The 18,279-nt window shown below is 40.8% G+C and overlaps 1 protein-coding gene across 1 annotated transcript in view; it reads left to right on the forward strand.

Annotated features, from left to right (window-relative positions):
- The window catches only part of COL4A6 (collagen type IV alpha 6 chain), a 303,300-nt gene that overhangs the window by 215,662 nt on the left and 69,359 nt on the right, over nt 1-18,279 (forward strand). Inside the window, exons 4-5 of the mRNA XM_039879752.1 lie at nt 13,174-13,308; nt 14,475-14,519. Of these exons, the coding sequence (XP_039735686.1) occupies nt 13,174-13,308; nt 14,475-14,519 (180 nt within the window). The remainder of the gene's footprint in view (nt 1-13,173; nt 13,309-14,474; nt 14,520-18,279) is intronic.

Genomic DNA, 18,279 nt, shown 5'->3' on the forward strand with positions numbered 1-18,279 from the left:
ACTCTCTGAGAATAGGACCCAGACAACAATAGCTGTTAAAGTTCCTCAGGTGGATTCTGATATGCAGCCAAGTCAAGAGCTACTAACTTAGAGCTTTGCTACTTGAACTGCAACTCACAGATTAGCAGCATCAATATCACCTCCAAGCTCATGAGAAATGCAAAGTCTTGAGTCTCACCTCTGAATTACTGAATAAGAACCTGAAGAACCTGCATTTTAATAGGATCCCCAGGTGATTCATATGCACATTACATTTTGAGAAGCACCAATTTAAGAGCATCTTACATGTTTCTACTCTAGAGAATCTCCCTCCTTCTTTATATAGTCAAATACTTGCAACAATAACTATATGAACTCTTTACATACTATAGGATTATTTCCAATGCCAGGTGTTTGACTGTGAAGTCGTCTGACAATTGCTTGATGATACAGAGTACATGAGGTGGTGTGCTGGGGTCTGATCACTTACTTGGGTGCCATGCACATTGTTGGGTTACTGCCAGGCAATGAGTGAAGTGACTGGTTTTAAGTTCTCTTCTGAAAACTAGGGTACAGTCCCCTTTTTCTTCCTGGTGATTTATTTGCTTTTGGATTGGTTTCACAGAATTATCTTCTCTCAAACCATTTGCAGCTTCTTGGTCAGGCTAAGGATTTCACTCAAATGGATTGCTTAGCCTTTTATTGCCCAAGTATTTTGTTTATTAAAAGTTTACCACTAACCCAATCTAGATGTTTCCTATAAGGACTGCTCATGCTGTTCATACTTAGCTGTTTTCGTTGTTTCCATATAAATCAAACTCTTTGGTCTTGTTACAATGTAGTTGTTAATTGCATAGTGGTAAGTGTTTTTCTATGGCTCTCTGGACTACAGGTTTTCTTTATTGTAATAGTGCATTTACTAGTTTCATTTGGGGAAGATGAAAAAGTTTTGGAGATGGATGGTCATGATGGTTGCACAACAACATAAATGTGTTTAATGCCACAGAATTGTACACTTAAAATCGGTTAAAATGGTAAATTTTATGTTATGCATTTTTATCACAATTTAATGCACTTTACTAAATGTGATGATGTACCCTGGTTTAAAACAGAAAAAGGGCATTAGTATAAAAACTGATGAAATCTGAATAAAGTGTGGATTTTTGTTAATAGTATCATAGCAATTTTAATTTCTTAGTTTTAATGTACAATAGTTATGTAATACGTTAACATTAGCGGAAACCAGGTGATGGGGTGCGGAGTATATGGTAAATCTAAAATTATTCCGAAATAAAAAGTTTATTAAAAAAGAAGAAAGTTGATTCCATTATGACCCATCATTTTAGAAAGGAAGTAGGAAGGAGCAGTAGAACAATCTGACAGAAAACAAGAGCTAGAATCCTTTTCTTCAGAGCTTCTACAATGAGCCCCTTAGAAATGATGGCAGTTAAAGTACAACAGAGCACCCTCACCATGATATGATACTTTGAAAATGACTTGACCAGATGGCGCTTTTCTTTCAAGGTTCTAAGCTATTTTATATGTAGAGATAGATAGGGAGAGAGAAAAAGAGAGAGAGACAGAGAGACAGAGAGACAGAGAGAGAGAGCTACCTTACAATGAATTGTAACAGTACTATTTACTGAATGTCAGTTGGCATAGTGCTTAAGAGTGCAGAAGCTTGTTTTTGAATAGTGCTTTTCCTACTTCCCAACTGTATGACTGTGAGTAGTAATTTAACCTCTTTGCCTCATTTTCCTTGTGTAAAAAGTGTGGATAATAATAGTACCTCCTTTATAAGACTTTTCTGAGCATTAAATGAGACCATCTTTATGAGGTGCTTAGCACAGGCCTGACATAGTAAACTCTCGATATTATCATTATGTGCATGTATTATAAGTGTTTTTATACATTTATGTTACTTATAAATGTCGTACAAGTCTCATTTTTTATTTTTACTCTCAAATTCTATATTCTATGTTATATATACAACATGCCCCAATTATAAATGTACAGCACAAAGAATTTTTTCAAAGTTAACGCACCCATGTAATCAACAACCAGATTACAATATAGAATATTATCATCACCCCAGAAGTCTTCCATTGTCCCCTCTCAGTTATTACCCACTATAATTAACTCCATTTGTTTGTTTCTATTCACTTTCAGAGATCCTTCCTCCTCCATCTTTCATAATTTAACATAATTTAGGAGATATTTAAAACATTGACATGGTTCAAAAGTCAAAATTGTACATTAGTTAGTAATCTATTTTTCCTTCTTCCCTCTCTTTCCTCCAATATCTAATTTGAAGTAACATGGCCATTTATTTTTAAATAAGAATCCCATGGCACTTTTGTCAGAAATTTACACGGATGGTAATTAAGTCTCCTTAATTAAGTTCAACTGATATTAAGTGAGCACATATTTTGGCAAAGTATAGTAGTGGAAAGAAAGTAAACCAAAAGCCTGTCTCTAGATGCTACAGGCTCGATTAGGGAAACAGGCCCTTTGACATAGAATTCTAATTCAGTGCACACTCTGAATATAATAATGGAAGTACAAAGTTCTGTACATAAACTTACCAAAGTAACAACAAAAAGGAAAAAAAAAACCTTAACATCTTTTTTGTTAATAATTCATCTAACAAAAAGTATATTGGACATTTTACAGATAAAATTTTTGAATTCTACTAATAGACATAAAATAACTAAATAAATGGTGAAATATATCATGTTTGTGCATGGGATGGCTTATCATTGTAAAGATGTCAATTTTTCCCAAATCTATTCATCCAATGTCATTCCAATGAAAATACCAGCAGGCTATTTTAAGGAACTTGAAAAACGTATTCTAAAATGTATAAGAAGAATAAATGCTTATGAATATCTAAATCAATTTTTAAAAAGAACAGAAAGAGACTTGCCCTTCTACAGTTAGAGACATGCTGCAAAGATGTTATCATCATTGTCATCATTATCATTATCATCATCAACTGTAAGACTGGCATAGTAAAAGGCAAATAAACCAATGTAATGGAATATAGAGCTCAGAAACATGATAAGATCAATGCAATCTCACAGCAAGAGAATAATGGGTTGTTTAGTATTAGAAAGAGTAGATCACTATGTGACAGAGCTTCTCAATCAGTCTATCACACTGCAAACCACAAATGGATTATAGAGGTGCAGAGCTCTTGATGCTCTTGAACCTTAGGATGGTCAGGAGGAACCCAAAATGTCCAGACCTCCTAAGCTGGTGGCCGCCATCTCTGGCTATGAGCAGCTGCATCAGATTACCACATTAAGTTGAGAACATACTATCATATTCTCTCTGTGCTATGACATGGAAAAAAACTGAGAAGCATTGCTATATGAAGAAAAATAAAGTTTGACAACTACCACATATCACATTAAAAGGTGACCTCCAGATAAATTAAAAGCCTAAATACAAAAGGTAAAACTAAAAATGTAGAAGAATTTCTTCGTAATTCAAAATGGTGTAAGGCTTCATGAATTTTACTACATCAAGCTTAAGGATTTCAATTCAGTGAAGGACGCCATAGACAAAGTTAACAGACAGATGATAGACTAGAAGATATTTGCAGTGTCTAAAACTGAGAAGGCAGTGGTACCTAGAATGTCCAAGGAACTCTGGTAAATTGATGAGGAAAAGGAAGAAAATACAATAGAAAAAATGGGCAAGTATATTCACAGAATGGACAACTCCCAGAAGGGGACTGGATTTGGTTACAAGCATATGAAGAAATAATCAATCTTACTAGTGTTCAGACTAATGCAAATTAAAATAACAGTGAGATACCACATTATACTCATCAAATTGACAAAAATTAAAAAGTCAGATAAGAGAATAAAGTCAATAATATTTTAATAACTATGTATGGTGTCAGATGAATACTAGACTAAGTCAGTGATCACTTCATTAGTTATGTAAATGTCTAATTACTATGTTGTACATCTGAAACTAAGAAAATATTGTATGCCTGGAAACCATTTGGTTGGAAGCCAGCTGGTAAGAGAATACAGGATGAATTTAAGTGTCAGCAAGGAGACCATTATGCCTGAAGTCTAGGGCAGATAGGGTTGTTTAGTGGAAAATAAGCCTGCAAAGACAGATGGTTGCTGAATGGTAAAGGGCTTTCAATGCTCGGTTAAGGAGTACGGGTTTTATTTAGAAAGTAATAGGGCGTGATTTACAGTTTTGAGCAGAGGGGCAATAGGATCAGATCTGGGAAGATTACTGTCCAGAATGTTAGACAGATTGCAGCAATGTTTGACTGGACATAGGGATAACCCCCAGAGGCTGTTTTCATTATCCAGGTGATGGCTAATGAGGGACTTAGCTAAGTTTCTGTTGTTGGTCCCTAGGGACCAGTAATGGCCTAAGGAAATTGGCAGAACCTGAGAAATAAGTTATAGTGGTGTCTCATTTTTCATAGAGGAGGTGGGAGAGCTACAGAAGGTGGATGAAATCAAGAGAGGGACAAGACCCTTTGGGCAGAATGGAAGGGGCCAGTGAAGAGGCCTATGAGAGGATAAAAGACTGAAGAACCCATAGTATATTGCAATGAAGGCTAAGGAGGGGCTTTCAGAAAGGTAAAGAGTATTCAGCAATGATGAATGATGCAAAGGTCTGTGGGACTGGAATTTAGCAGAATTCACTGGTTACTTTCTGGAGAGCACTTCCAAGAGAGAGGAGTAGTTAGGTCCAGATTGCCAGGAGTTGGGGAAAGTGGTAGCAGAGGAAGTCGAGGCAGTGAGTGTTGACTATAATATCAAGAAGTTTGCTCTGGAAGGGTAGTGGAGAGATGTGGTGGTCAGTTGTGGGGAATAGTAGTCAGGGGGTCAGAGGACTGATGTTTGTTTTATTTTTTAGTATTAGGAAGACCAGAGTATGTTTTCAAGACCAAGGGAAAACAATCAGCCAAGAAGTTATGAGAAAGTAGAATAAGAGTTACCAGACTAAGGTCTCAAGGGTTAGGAGAATTCCTCTGAGCCCTGGAGCAGCCTACCTGGCAAGGTTCATTGAAAGCTAGCCTTGCTGTACCTTGATTTACAGCTTTCCCCTAATCAAACTCTTTCATGTTGCTCTTGGGAGATCTTCCCTCTTCCAGATGGACTTACTAGCACTTCCTTCCCCTCCACCCCATCACTCTCTCCTCACTTAGTTTTTCCTTCTCCTGAGTTCTGGAGACTGGATGAAACTGGACTAATAAAGAAATCCCTCTTTGTCAGTCAACAAGTCAAGAGGAGCAATTAGCTGCTAGATTTTAGGGCCAAAGGACCTGAAGCACTCAAAGTCTTGAAGGGGAAAGTACTTGAATGTTTGTTCACCAGTCAGCTTTAGGGGTCAATAGTTGCTACTCTTGGCAATGGCAGGCTTCATTGGGAACTTTATCTCTACAGAATTATTCGTTAATGTTTTCTGAAAGATTGCCAGCCCCAGATCTAGAAGCTTTTAAAATCCTCATGAAAGCAGAGAATTAAAAAAGTGGTGATCAATGGAGACAAGCGGGGCATGGGGCCTCTTGCCCAGTAAACCTCCCAAACCAGGCCCCTGGCTGGAATGGCCAACTCCCCTTTCATCTCTTTTTCTCTCCCAGGTCCTAGTGTTTGGCTCATTTTGCTTCCTTTTCCAGCTGCTACTCCCTCCCTCTCCACCTTCTCACCTGGATTCCTCTTGGAATAGTTTCCTGCTTTCTGTAGGAGCCAGATAATTGTTTTAAGTTGTTTAAACTGCTTTCACTGTTACTATCTCTAAGAGAACAATTAAGTCAAGTAAGATATAGCAACAGTGTAAATGACACTATGGAAGTGGAGAAGGTACAGAGGACCAAGAACTGACAAAACATGAGTTTTCGACAAACTGTGAACATGTGAGCTACCTGCTTCCCTCCCCACACATGTCATTGACTCTGCCCAGGGAGTTGGCATCAGCCTAAACCATCTCCCTTTGAGCTGGATGCTAGACCCAGCTACAAGGTCTTTTAGTCTGAGGTAGATGTAGCCTGACCTTGTTAACAGTCTGGTGGATTTTCTCCATGTGTGGATTTCCAGGTTGCTCTCTCTGGCTCAAGATTTGTCTTTACAGAATTGACTCAAGTACTAAATGCTGCATATAATTCATATCTATAACTGGTCAGACTTCACACTTTGAGCAAAGTCAAATTTTCTAGTAAATTATTTGTTTATCGGGAATTCCTAGCTCTCCTCTGGCTTTCGCTAGCCAGGACCCCAACATCAACTATGTCAACAATGTTCTCATGTCCTTCTATTGAATCTATCCCTCTCCCTCACCCAAGTCCTCACCCCCAGTACTTCCGATGTATGTGCTAGTGCCCAACTCTGGAAAATCCCACCGTCTGTTTTGCTCGCTCCTGCACCTGAGCTTCCAAATACTGTTTGGGGAAGCTTCGCACAGACATATTCTCTAGTGTCCGTGGAACTCCCAGGGCTGCTTGGCAGCCCTTCACACTTTCCTAACAATTAACTCCCTGCCATGTCCTCCACGGCAGGGGTCCCCAACTCCCAGGCTGCAGACTGGTACAGGCTGTGGCCTGTTAGGAACCAGGCCACACAGCAGGAGGTGAGCGGTGGGCTAGTGAGCAGAACTTCATCTGTATTTGCAGCCGCTCCCCAGCGCTAGCATCGCAACCTCAGCTCCACCTCAGATCATCAAGCATTAGATTCTCATAGGAACACTGGTCCCTGGTGCCAAAAAATTGGAGATTGGTGTTCTAAAGGAAGGGCAAAAGGAAAAGTGTTTTGAAGTTTCTTAAGTATTCTGTCATCATTAGTTTCTTTCTTACCATGTATTTCATGGCTAGGAGGGAGATCCCCAGCTACTTAGGCCAGAGTCTGTTAAACTCTTGCATCCTCTCTACTCTGGCCCCATAGCTAAGATGGGAATTCCAGTTGGAAAGTAAGGACTAATTGTAAAATTTAAGCTACCTAATTCCTAGGCTGGAGGTCAGGGATCTCTGCTCCCCTTTCCCTTTTCCACAAGGGGTTTGTCAGGATGGCAACAAAGTTTTTTAATCTCATTAAGCGAATGAGACTTGAAAATATCCTTCTCGAAGATGCCCAAGTATACATTTGATTCTGTATTTTCATTCATTCCACAGTTATACTTTACCCTACAATTATGTTTTGTCTGTCTACAACACATTAGACACTGCATCTCCAGAGATACTGTGGTGAACAAAGTTAACTGAGCTACCTGACCTCTCAGACCTTCCAGTCTAGTGAGAGAAACAGGTGCTGAACATACCCTAAATGGCCCCCAGACATCTCTTTAAAGGAGAACCCTTCATCTTCGACCTAAGACTCTTTCCTGTAGGCTTCCTCATGTCAGTCAAGAGATCCACTCAGTTACCCAATCAAGAAACCTGGGAGTCATCCTTCATACCACACTTTACTTTATCCATCAGTTTCAATACAGTACCAAGTCTTGTCAGTTTTAGCCTCTGAGATATCTCTCAGATCCATCTTCTCCCTGTCTCCACTGCCATGAACCAAGTCCAGGTCATTGTTATTTCTCTTTCCAGAGATCACAGCCTCCTCACTGTGTTCCCTGTCTCTGGTCTTTCTGCCCCATCCACTCCATTACTCTTCTGATATGTCTAGAGTTGATACTGTATGAACTTGGGTAAGTCCCTTTCCCTTTCTGTGCTTCAGCTTCTCTAACCTGAACTAAATGATTTCCTGTCTTATAGAGCTCTCTTTTCCATGGTTCTGTGATCCGAATGTTCTTGATTGTACTCTCATGCAGCTATCTAGTCTTTCAAAAACAATATTGAAAGACGGGCTTTTCAGTGTATGTATTCATGCATTAATTTCTCCATTCATTCAGCAAACATGTACTGAGCATCCACTGTGTACTAAGCATTATAGGTAGCACGGATAATTCAGTGGGGAGTAAGACATGGGCCTTGTCTTCAAGGAGCTCAATCTGTTTCGAGGGTATGGATACAAACAGGAAACATAGCCCATACTCTGGGGTAGGGGTAATTATGAAAGGCTCTCTGGATCCCTAGAGGAGTTGGTATCTTGATTGGAGCCTGAATGATAAACAGAAGCTATCCAGAAGAGCAGAGACATGTATGTACAAAGGCCCTGGGTCAGAATGCTAAGAGAGAGTAAAGCAAGACTGGAAGATGGCAGACCAAATGGGAGACTGGCAATACTCTAGAGGAGAAATGAGGAAGACCATGAACTAAGACCATAGGGATAGAGATAAATGGACAGGTTTGAGTTATATTTTGGAGGTAGAATTGATAGTTCTTGCTGCTAGATTGAATGTGAAGGTGAAAGAAAGACAGAGGTCATGGAGGACCCTTGGATTTCTGGCTTGGTCAACTTCATGGATGGACTGCCATTTACTGAGTTCCTTTAACTCAGGAGGAAGAAGCTGCTTTGGGGAACGGGGTTGGGGAGAAGATGATGAGTTCAGCTTTGGTCATTTTGACTTTGAGTTGGAATATCCAGGTGGAGAGGTCCAGTAAGCCATTTGCTGTAAGACCTGGTATGCTGAGAAGAGAAATCTGGGCTGCAGGTTCAGATTTTGGAATCATTAACACATAGATGAGGTCTCTTGAGGAGAATAGAGAGACAGATAACGCTCATTTCTAGACCCACATCTCTGCCCTAAAGACGGTTTCTCAATAATGTCTCTGCATATCCCACTTAAAAGGAGCATTAAACACCCAAGCATAACTTCACCATTTTATCATAAATGATACCTAAAGAAGAAAAGGAACTGATATTTTATGCTACCTGTCAAGTGTTCATTAACTCACTTAAATGCTCACAATAACTCTACACCAAAGCTCCCAGCCCTAGAGATTCTGAGTGGTTAAGTCACTTGCCAAAGGTCACATAGCTATTAAATGGCTGTAATGAGATTTGACTCCAAGTCTGTCTGACTCCAGGTCTGTCTGACTCCAGAGCCTGCACCATGATACCACCTAACAGCAGTGCACCACATCCTGCAATATAGCTGTATCCTTAGGAAAACCTGTACACACCCCTTGTCCCTTTTATGCTTCATAAACAGCATTTGCATCTCCTAGCTTAATGATTTGCTCTCCATTAAAATACAAATCCCCCTGGGGAGAGGTAAAGCTCTAAGTTGTTGTCAGACATTTATGCCTCAGTGGGAATGAGTTTCAAATTCTTCCTTAGGAACAAATTTTAATTTTATAGGGAAGAACACTGGAACCTTGAGGTAGGGATAAAAAGGCAGGAAAGGGCCTCATAATGAAAAACCAACCCCCTCTCAGTTTTACAGTCCTACTTAGTTTGAGGCATGTTCTTTTCAGTTTCTTAGATGCTATTTCTGCATGTGTGTACTACTTTATATGCAGACCTATTTCTGGGTTTGTTACCCCAGTTATCTGGGTCTGGAGCTATGGATGTGGTCGAATATAATACTTTAAACTACATACTGACCCCAACCCACTGTGGTCAGCAGAAGACAGCCAGACTAGGGTGCAGTTGTGAACCTGCAATTGCTGGCCTTAGGCACCAGTCTCAGCTCATTCTGTTGAGAAATAGACCCTGATGTGCATATTTAAAATCCCGAGCAGATGGAGGCAGGAGACCATGTTGGAAAGACTTGGAGGAGTCCCTTCTGCCCTGTTTGGGTCTATTTGCCAAAATAAATGACAAGTATCAGGCTAAGGCATTCATCCAAGCACGTTGAAATTCTGCTAGCAGTCAAAAAAGTGATGGTGTTTCAGATTGCTCTGTGAAATGGTCAGAGATAAGAAGAGAGAAATAATGTGTGAGCATCTGGCTGCTTCAGCCTACTGATGAGGACAGTCCCAGGGGTGGACCTGGGGTTAGGGGGACAGCCTCAAAGACCTCCTAGGACATCTGCCACTGGCAAAAAGGGAGAGTCACGCACTGGCAACAAGTGGTCTGGTTTGAACCTTGCAACGTCCTCAGTAGCTATGTGACCTAAACACGTACTTCCCCTTCTCTTGGCTTCCTATTTCCATCATGTATAAAATGGAATGGTCTCTAAGGACTCTTCTTATTTGAACATTCTGCGACTCTCTGACACAGGTCTGGTTTCTTTTTCTTTGTGTTGAAAGAGGCCCACCCACTCACCTGCTTATGTGTAGCCATTATATTCTCACACTGGCCTCTGCTGGCTATTATGAAAAGTGCCTCCGATAGCTTCTTTGGAGAAAACCCCACCCCAAAAGTAGTTAGGTTTCAGCAGTCCATTGGTCACTGTGACATAAACCCTGTGCATTGGAGACGACGGAAAAAGATCATACAGCTATAAGCATAGCCTACGCATATCTAGAGATGGCTGACAAAACAAATGACAAAAGAAATGTCTCTTTTTTTTTAAATTTTGCCATCTTCATTTGTTTGCAGTGCTCTGTACCACTATATGAAAGGACCTCAATTGGGTGGGAAGGCCCCTTGTCTTATATCCTATGACTGCAGACTCCAGAAAGGCCTGACACCACGCTGAGTAGGTGGTTCTGAGCAGTGCCTCAGAGGCCTTGAAACATCCCACAGGCCCTGATTCTGGCCCTTAGGTCACTCTGAGCAATTTCTAGCTGGGGCCAGGCCAGAAATACATGTTCCTTTGAGGGGTGTCATTTCAAATGGCTTTTTGTAAAAAGAATTAGAACACAAGGAATTCATGAGTTTTTCGAGAGACTTACTTTAATCTCTCTGGCTGGAACAGAGGAGTTGGCTATGTGACTGTGGCAAATTCAACATGCCCACCCTGCCAAGAGAACGGGAGCAGGCCATGGAACCCTGCCTTTTCTGGATACAATCAGATTTTCTGTTAATTCCAGCCCTAGAATTGCCTTACTCCTTAGTCTTCTTGCCTACTCTTGCTGAGCATGTGCTCACAAAGGCAAGAGACCCAAGCTGGAGTATGCCAGCCTATGGGCCCATGCCAGGCAATGCTCAGGCTCTAGTGGTGTGAGCAAGATGGGAATTGAGTCACACCACAATCTGCTCTCTCAGTAGCTGTTCAATGGTTTATCATGCTCTTCATCTCTCCTTCCTTAATGCAGGAAAACTTTGAACAGGGCTCAGATTAGGATCAGGTATTCAGTGCCCTGACTGCATCCTCTCTGCTAGTAATAACATGGCCTTGGCAAGCCTATCCTGCCTCCCATCCTCCCACCAAGCAGTCTCCTCTTTCCTCAACAGCTGGTTCTTATTGGTCTCTCTTGTTCCAGCTTCAGGCAGGCTGCCCTGGCTTCATGGTGACACACACACACATGTTCTCCTGAATGCTGGTTGATGAGTTTCAGCCCTGAAACACTGCCTTCCTCCCATTCCTCCCCTGTCCCCAAACCTCTAAGAGTTCCCTATTTCCTACCACATCAAGTCTTCAACTTTCCTGCCTTGCTTTCCAGGCCCACTTCAGTTGGGATCCACTTAGCTTTTGCAGTGTGTCCCATCACCCTCCCCAGCCATGGACAGAATGTAGGCATTCCATAAACTCACCACGGCCAATCCTTCCTTTATGTCCCCGCGCCACTTATGCTGTGTTCCGGACTTACACTGTTTACTGTGGTTTTATGTACATTACTCTTGAAAGCTAGGCCCACATTTTAGACTTCTCTGTTAATTCTCAACAGCACCCTAGCACAACTTTTAAAAAGTATTGCTCTTCTTTCTTGTTTCACATACATGTATATGTAAAAATTCACCAGCGTAATAAATAACAGAGTCATTAAAAACAAAATTCCAACAACAGGAATAAGAGCATAAAAAGTAAAAGGTCAACTTTCACCCCATCATTTTCAGAAATATGCTCATGAAATAATCTGTAGCCTAGCATCCTTTGTAATCTGTATGCATGTTGGGAGTCGAAAAAGGTTGAGTGGTAGGTGGTACCTCCCCACCCAGAGAATTGCATCTCCTTGGAAAGAGCATCTTTTCCTTTTCTGCAAGAGTCCTAGGTCTTCATGGGCCTGACTGACACTGGAAATTGTACTTTAATGGCCCTGTACAGCTGGTGATCACTTGCATCTCCAAGATATGACTCTAGCCACTGCGTAAAGCATCTCTCCTGTTTTCCACCTTTTAAAAAGTAAAACTTGAAGGTGAATATTAAAGGGCATGTTTAATGGGCTTTTCTCAGAGTTTTTCACAGATCTACAGGAAATTGCAGACAGTAAAGAGGCTGAGAGGTGGAGATGGGAAGCATTTATGAAAATGGCTTTCTACCTGATGTGGTGTTGTGTTCTCTGAGAGGCAATGAACATTACTAATGGTTTTCACTTTTCTGCCAAGAAAATTCAGTCCCTGCTGGCATTTGTTCTAAATGATAGACTAGCCTGCCTGTGTTGCACCCACTGGGGTTAATTCTCTGTCTCGGTCAGCTTTAAAATGTCAGCCCGAACTCTCAGACTTAATTGTTACAGACACTTTATAACCAGAGTGTTCAAAACCCTCAGGGTGCTCCCTCTTGCTATCATAATTGATACATAATGGATATTCTAAGGCTCCTTTGATTTTACCCCTTCAACACCTGTACAGTTGGCAGGGGTAAAGGGAAGAAGAGAGCTAGGGAGGGAGCAAATAAAAAACAATTGTGTGTATATGCATGTTTGTGTGGTTTTTCCCTGTGAGCATCTGTTTCTAGTAATGGGGTCCTAAGGTCTGCCAACCAGAGATAAGCTCTAACAGGTTGGTCGACCCGTGGGTTTTGGGGTTCTCCCCTTTCTGGACCCTGGAGGCAACTTTCTTTAGGCACAGCCATTTCTGGACTTCACTGCAAGCTTATGGTTGGCCATTTGGATGTGAGTTATAAAATGTCATGATGCTCTCCAGTATTCTTCTGTTCTTTCACTACTTTGACAGTCTGATAGATGGCCTGGAATTAACTAGGAAGGGGACAATATTATCCAACCTGAATAACTAATCTCCTAAGAAGAACAAAGTTGAAGGATCTTGGTGCACATAAATCTTATTAAATGTGCTTGTAAAATATGTTCTATCCAAATAAGTTTAGAGCCCCTAAAATAGCTTTTTCTGATCTGTGTCTGGAACTTTGGCATGCTTCACAGATCTCTAAGCCAAAATTATTTAGTGAAGTGATGACAGTGTTCTCTTTGTGCATGGGAAAATGGGAAATGTTGATGTTAAGTCCTCTGTTAACTAATTGCACTCCTTCTGTCCATCTTAGGGCCAACCAGGATCAATTGGAATTCAAGGTCCATCAGGTCCTCAAGGATTTGTTGGCCCTAGTGGTTTATCAGGATTGAAAGGAGAAAGGGGCTCCCCAGGCCCTCTGGGACCATATGGACCAAAAGGAGATAAGGTAAGAACACCAAAGCTTGATTGTCCTTTGACTCATAGGTCACAGTTATGAAGGTGAAAGGTTCTAAATCTCGGTTCTGTTGTGGAAAAAATACTTATCCTGAATACTGTGATGCCAGGCTACTTGCTTTAATAAGAGGCAGGCTGAGAGATATGCTACTAATGGATCAGCCCATTTCTGGAGAGGCTATGGTAAGCAAGCCACGAAGTGTGTGTATTATTACTTGCTAGACAAGTGGGCTCACCAGGATGGGAAGTCATGTGGGTTTGAACTGGACATGGGTCAGAAATCTAATCAACCTGACAGTAGAAGTCAGGAATTCAAGCAAGACAACTGGGAAGCAAGGGCTCAGAATGCTTAGAAGCAATTTGGGCCACAAATAGAGGGGGAAAATGCAAGAAAGGAAATTGATTGTGCCATAGTGGCTGACTGATTGAGTTTAGCAGCTCACTTTATGTTTTCTGCTGATTTTAATCACCTCTTATTTGCCCCATTGGTGAGGGAAGGATTCCCACTCTAGGATTCTGGGGATCACCAAAGATATGACACCTGACACTGGACAGAAGAGATCACATATACTCACAGCACAAGGGAGAAGGACACCACATACTATGGAGGGCCACACGGGGTCAGAATAAACCAGAGGGGTTATGGGAGGCAGACTTTGTAGTGTCAATAAGGTGAGATGCCCCTTGGTTCCTGAGGGAGGATGTGATTGGCTTGTTTGAATAATTCAGTGGGCCAGCAAGGAACTGAAACCTACTACTCAGGGATAAACAGACATTGTATCTGGTCTGTTTGATTATAAAGATTGTTTGCCTAGGAGACCTTATCTACAGGAGCAAAGTGGAAAGGGGAACTTGGTTAGGCCATTTGAGGCACTCACAGTTTTCCCAGATATCAAAGCAGCATGTGATATTGAGCCTTAATTTTAGACCTTATACCACATTGCCTAAGACAAGAACTAGTCTCAGAACACACACACATGACCAGGACCATAGATAGAAGCAAGTAATCACTTGGAACTGGAGTAGGGAGCAAGGTGGTACAATGTGGAAACGGAGATACAAAATGTTTCTTAACAACCTAGGTTGTGAATCACATGAACAAACCCACTGAATCAACTGAATTGTCTCTTACATTCCTCTTTATACTCCTTTTTTTAGGGTCCCATGGGAGTTCCTGGCTTTCTTGGCATCAATGGGATTCCGGTGAGTGGGTCCACAGGGCATTTTAAAATATCACCTTTAGGTTCTGCCTCATAACTCAAGCATTTTGGCCTTAGCAACAAACATATTGTCTTATGAAAGCATGCTCAGGGTCAAGTGTTGAGCTGTGCATGATAAAGTTTGAAGGGCAGTGGTCACACAGTTTCCCTGGGATTTAGTTACAGGCAGCACTAAATCAGATGCTTGGGGTTCAGGGACATGTGCAACCATAAGAAATCATCAATATCTTAGCCAAAATGAGTTAGGTTTCCTGAGTTGAGGGGAGCTTTAATTGGGAGTGAGAAACTGATTCTGAAGTATGGAGACAGTACCACATCAGAACACATACATACTCATTATAAGAAAATTAAGGAGGTACATGAAATTAGATAGAAAAATACTTAATAATATTCGATACAGTTCATTCTAGTAAATTGCTTTTCTTCAGACTCATCTCGTTTCAGAGTGAATCTCCCATTAGTTCTTACAAAATGACTGTTCCCAAGATCACTTGGAGGCAGCTTTTTTCATTAATTCTGAGGACCTGGCTTTGCTGGAGATGAGTAGGGAGTTTGAAGTTTGCAGACATCTCCTTCACCTATTTCATCCAACCCAAGCTCTTAGTTTCTCTATTTTCACCTTATATTTCTATTTATTACACCATGGTTCCATGGTGACATTTTGCCAGCCTTTAAAATACAATATTTAGAACTTGCTGCTATCACTTTTTAGTCATTTCTTTTGGCACTTCACTATATATATTTAGTCTTCAGCCTGGGCTGTTTGTCTATAGCAATATTTTTTTTACCTTGTTTAAGAGAAGAACCCAATCTTGCGTGGAAGCCCTAGACTTACCAGCTTCTTGTGTGACAGTGTATAATCATCTAGTATCAGGGAAGGGGGCTCAAATCTTTGTGTCAATCCATAGGTCTTTCTTGAGCACTTCCTATGTGCTAGCACTCTGCTATGGGAGTACAGATATAATCATTTGATCCATTTTCTCTCCAGATCTAATATACATTTGTGGATTTGGAGAATAGATGGCTCACTTATCTTGTTTTTGTTACATGTATCAACAAATAGGCCGTTGGATTTCTGCATTTTATTCAAGTACAGAATCTACAAAATGCCCAGAACTGGACCAGTAGGGAAATAAATGATTGGGATTGGCTTTTCTTTTATGACATACCCTGGCATTATCTCATGGCTATGTCTCTATGGCCACTTTATGCAGAGTCTCCCCTCAGAATATGTATCTTCTGGGAGCCAGTAGGTAAGGGATAGTAGCAAATTGGAGGCTTCCTCTTCCATTTATCCTGTGGAGCTGGCTTCACCAGAGGTGAGAGGGGGATTTAGAGAGTGCAGCAATACTATGCCCTTCTTCTTGTAGTCTCTTTTTAATGGGGACTGGAGGGAAGTGAATCCTGTGATGCAGAAGCTGATTCCAATTCTGAGCTAGAACCTGCCCCAGAGTCCAACTGGACTCTTCTGCCTCCAACTTGTAACTTAGAGAGCACTAGGGCTTGCGGGAATAGATTACTTCTCTTTGGTGCTTCATTGCTTGAGAGAATGAGTTGCAGGTGTCCAGATTCCATGAAATAGGTGTGCTCCACTCAGTAGAAGTCCCCAGGGCCTTGGACCTTCGCTTGGCCCTTCCCTTGACCAAAGATTGTATATGTTTTCTTTTGACTTTCGATTGCTTTAAATTTAGGATCTAAGCCTCACTTAGTCCATGAAATTTTTTCTCCTTTGCTTCTCCTCTCTCTTCCAGCTATTCATGATATATTTATTGAGTACCTTCTGTTTATTGCTTACATCTTCCTTCTATCTCCAGTTTCCCATGAGTCCTTGATGTCTCTCCCACATACTCTAGCTATTTATTACATGTGGCCCATAATATTTATTGATTATCTTGTGTGATAGTCTTATACAGTTCTTTGATAAGGAACTAGGACCAGTTCCTAGTCTTCTGCTCCTCTCAGAGGCCTTAGAGATCCCAGAGCTGAATTCAGCATATAGTAAGAACTCTAAAAAATATTTGAGAGACTGACTCCAAATTCTAGTGCCTATAAAAACAACAGTTCTCATACTGGCAGGACTCCATCACACAGAGGAAAATACAGACACCCTTGGCCCAATTAGACTAATTATTTTGCTTAACTTTCAGCGACACTTATTAAGGAATTTGGCTGAAGCCAACAGCTTCCCTAACACATGTTACTAAACTGGATCGCTGCACAGATCTGGTTTCCCTCTTCATATTGGCTGATCCCAAAACTCCATTTTTGCTGTCATGTAGATAGTTTCAACATGAATGAGCAAGTAGTCATTCCCTGATCATCTACATCTGTGCACTGAGGGGCACAACAACCGGTTGAGAGAATGAACAAATATTCATCAAGATTTTCAACATTAAAACAACATAGACTAGGGGTGGTAGGGCTGTGGCTTTTAATGATATCACAGCTGTGAGTTGGGGCTGTTTGTACCCACAGAATTGTATGTTTATCAAATGTTTTCAGTTCAAATAAGTTGAGAACAGAAGTTTTAAAGTTGTCTTGCAATTTATGTTTGGCTTTTCCCATGGAGTCAAATAGCAAACATTTTCCTGCCTAGAGATATGTAAATGAACCCACTAGATTTATATCTTCAAAGTGAGTCCATACCACTTACCAAATGGAAACATTTCCTTTAAAAGATGGGTTCCAAGGAACATTGCTTTTCTGGAATACAGCGGATCCTCCTATTCTATGTCTTCAATCCCTTGTGGTTATATAGAACCATGGTTTCCTCCCTCAAAAAGCTATATTTTCCTGGAAAGCTGCACACACAGGAAGGGCAATGTGCCAGAAATGCTGTGATACTGAGAGCTGAGAGGAGACACAACTCAGCCCAATAGCTTGTCCTTGCTGACTTGCTCGAGAGAAGATGACTTACTATTTCTTGAACTTCTATGTAATAAATTTAGTCTCATTAAATTTTAAACATAAATATTTATTTATTTATTTTTAAGTGATATTGGTTAATGAAATCCATTAACTTTCAGGTATATAATTTAACATTAAGGCATATATATATTGCATTGTGTTCAACTCCCATAGTTAGATTTCTTTCTGTCATCACATATTTGACCCCTTTTACCACATCTACCTTCCCTCATACCCCTCCCTCTTACCCTCTGGTAACCACTAGACTCTTGTCCATGTCCATGAGTCTCTGTTTGTTTGTCCTGTACGTATGTTGCTTTTAGATTTATATCCCACATATAATTGATATAATGTGGTTCTCATTTTTTTCTGTCTGGCTTATTTTGCTTAGCATGATGATCTCGAGATCCATCCAAGTTGTCACAAATGGCAGTATTTCATCTGTTCTCATGGCTGAGTAATAGTCCATTGTATATATGTACCAGACCTTCTTTTGCAAATCTTTGGTTTGCATTATCCTAATAGCTAGCAATGTTGAGCATCTTTTCAAATACTTCTTGGTCATTTGTATGTCCTCTAGGGAGAAAGATCTGTTAAGGTCCTCTGCCCATTTGTTGCCTGGATCATTTGTTTTTTGTTGTTACTGAATCATATGAGTTCTTTGTATATTTTGGATATTAGGCCTTTATCGGAGATATTGCTTGCAAATATATTTTCCCATTCAGATGGCTGTCTCTTTACCTTGTTGACGATTTCATTTGCTGAGCAGAAGCTTTCTAGTTTGATGTAGTCCCATTCATTTATTTTTGCTTTTACTTCCCTTGCCTTTGAGGTCA

Source organism: Pteropus medius, unplaced genomic scaffold, assembly GCF_902729225.1.
Source record: "Pteropus medius unplaced genomic scaffold, Ma_sr-lr_union100, whole genome shotgun sequence".
Lineage (NCBI taxonomy): Eukaryota > Metazoa > Chordata > Mammalia > Chiroptera > Pteropodidae > Pteropus > Pteropus medius.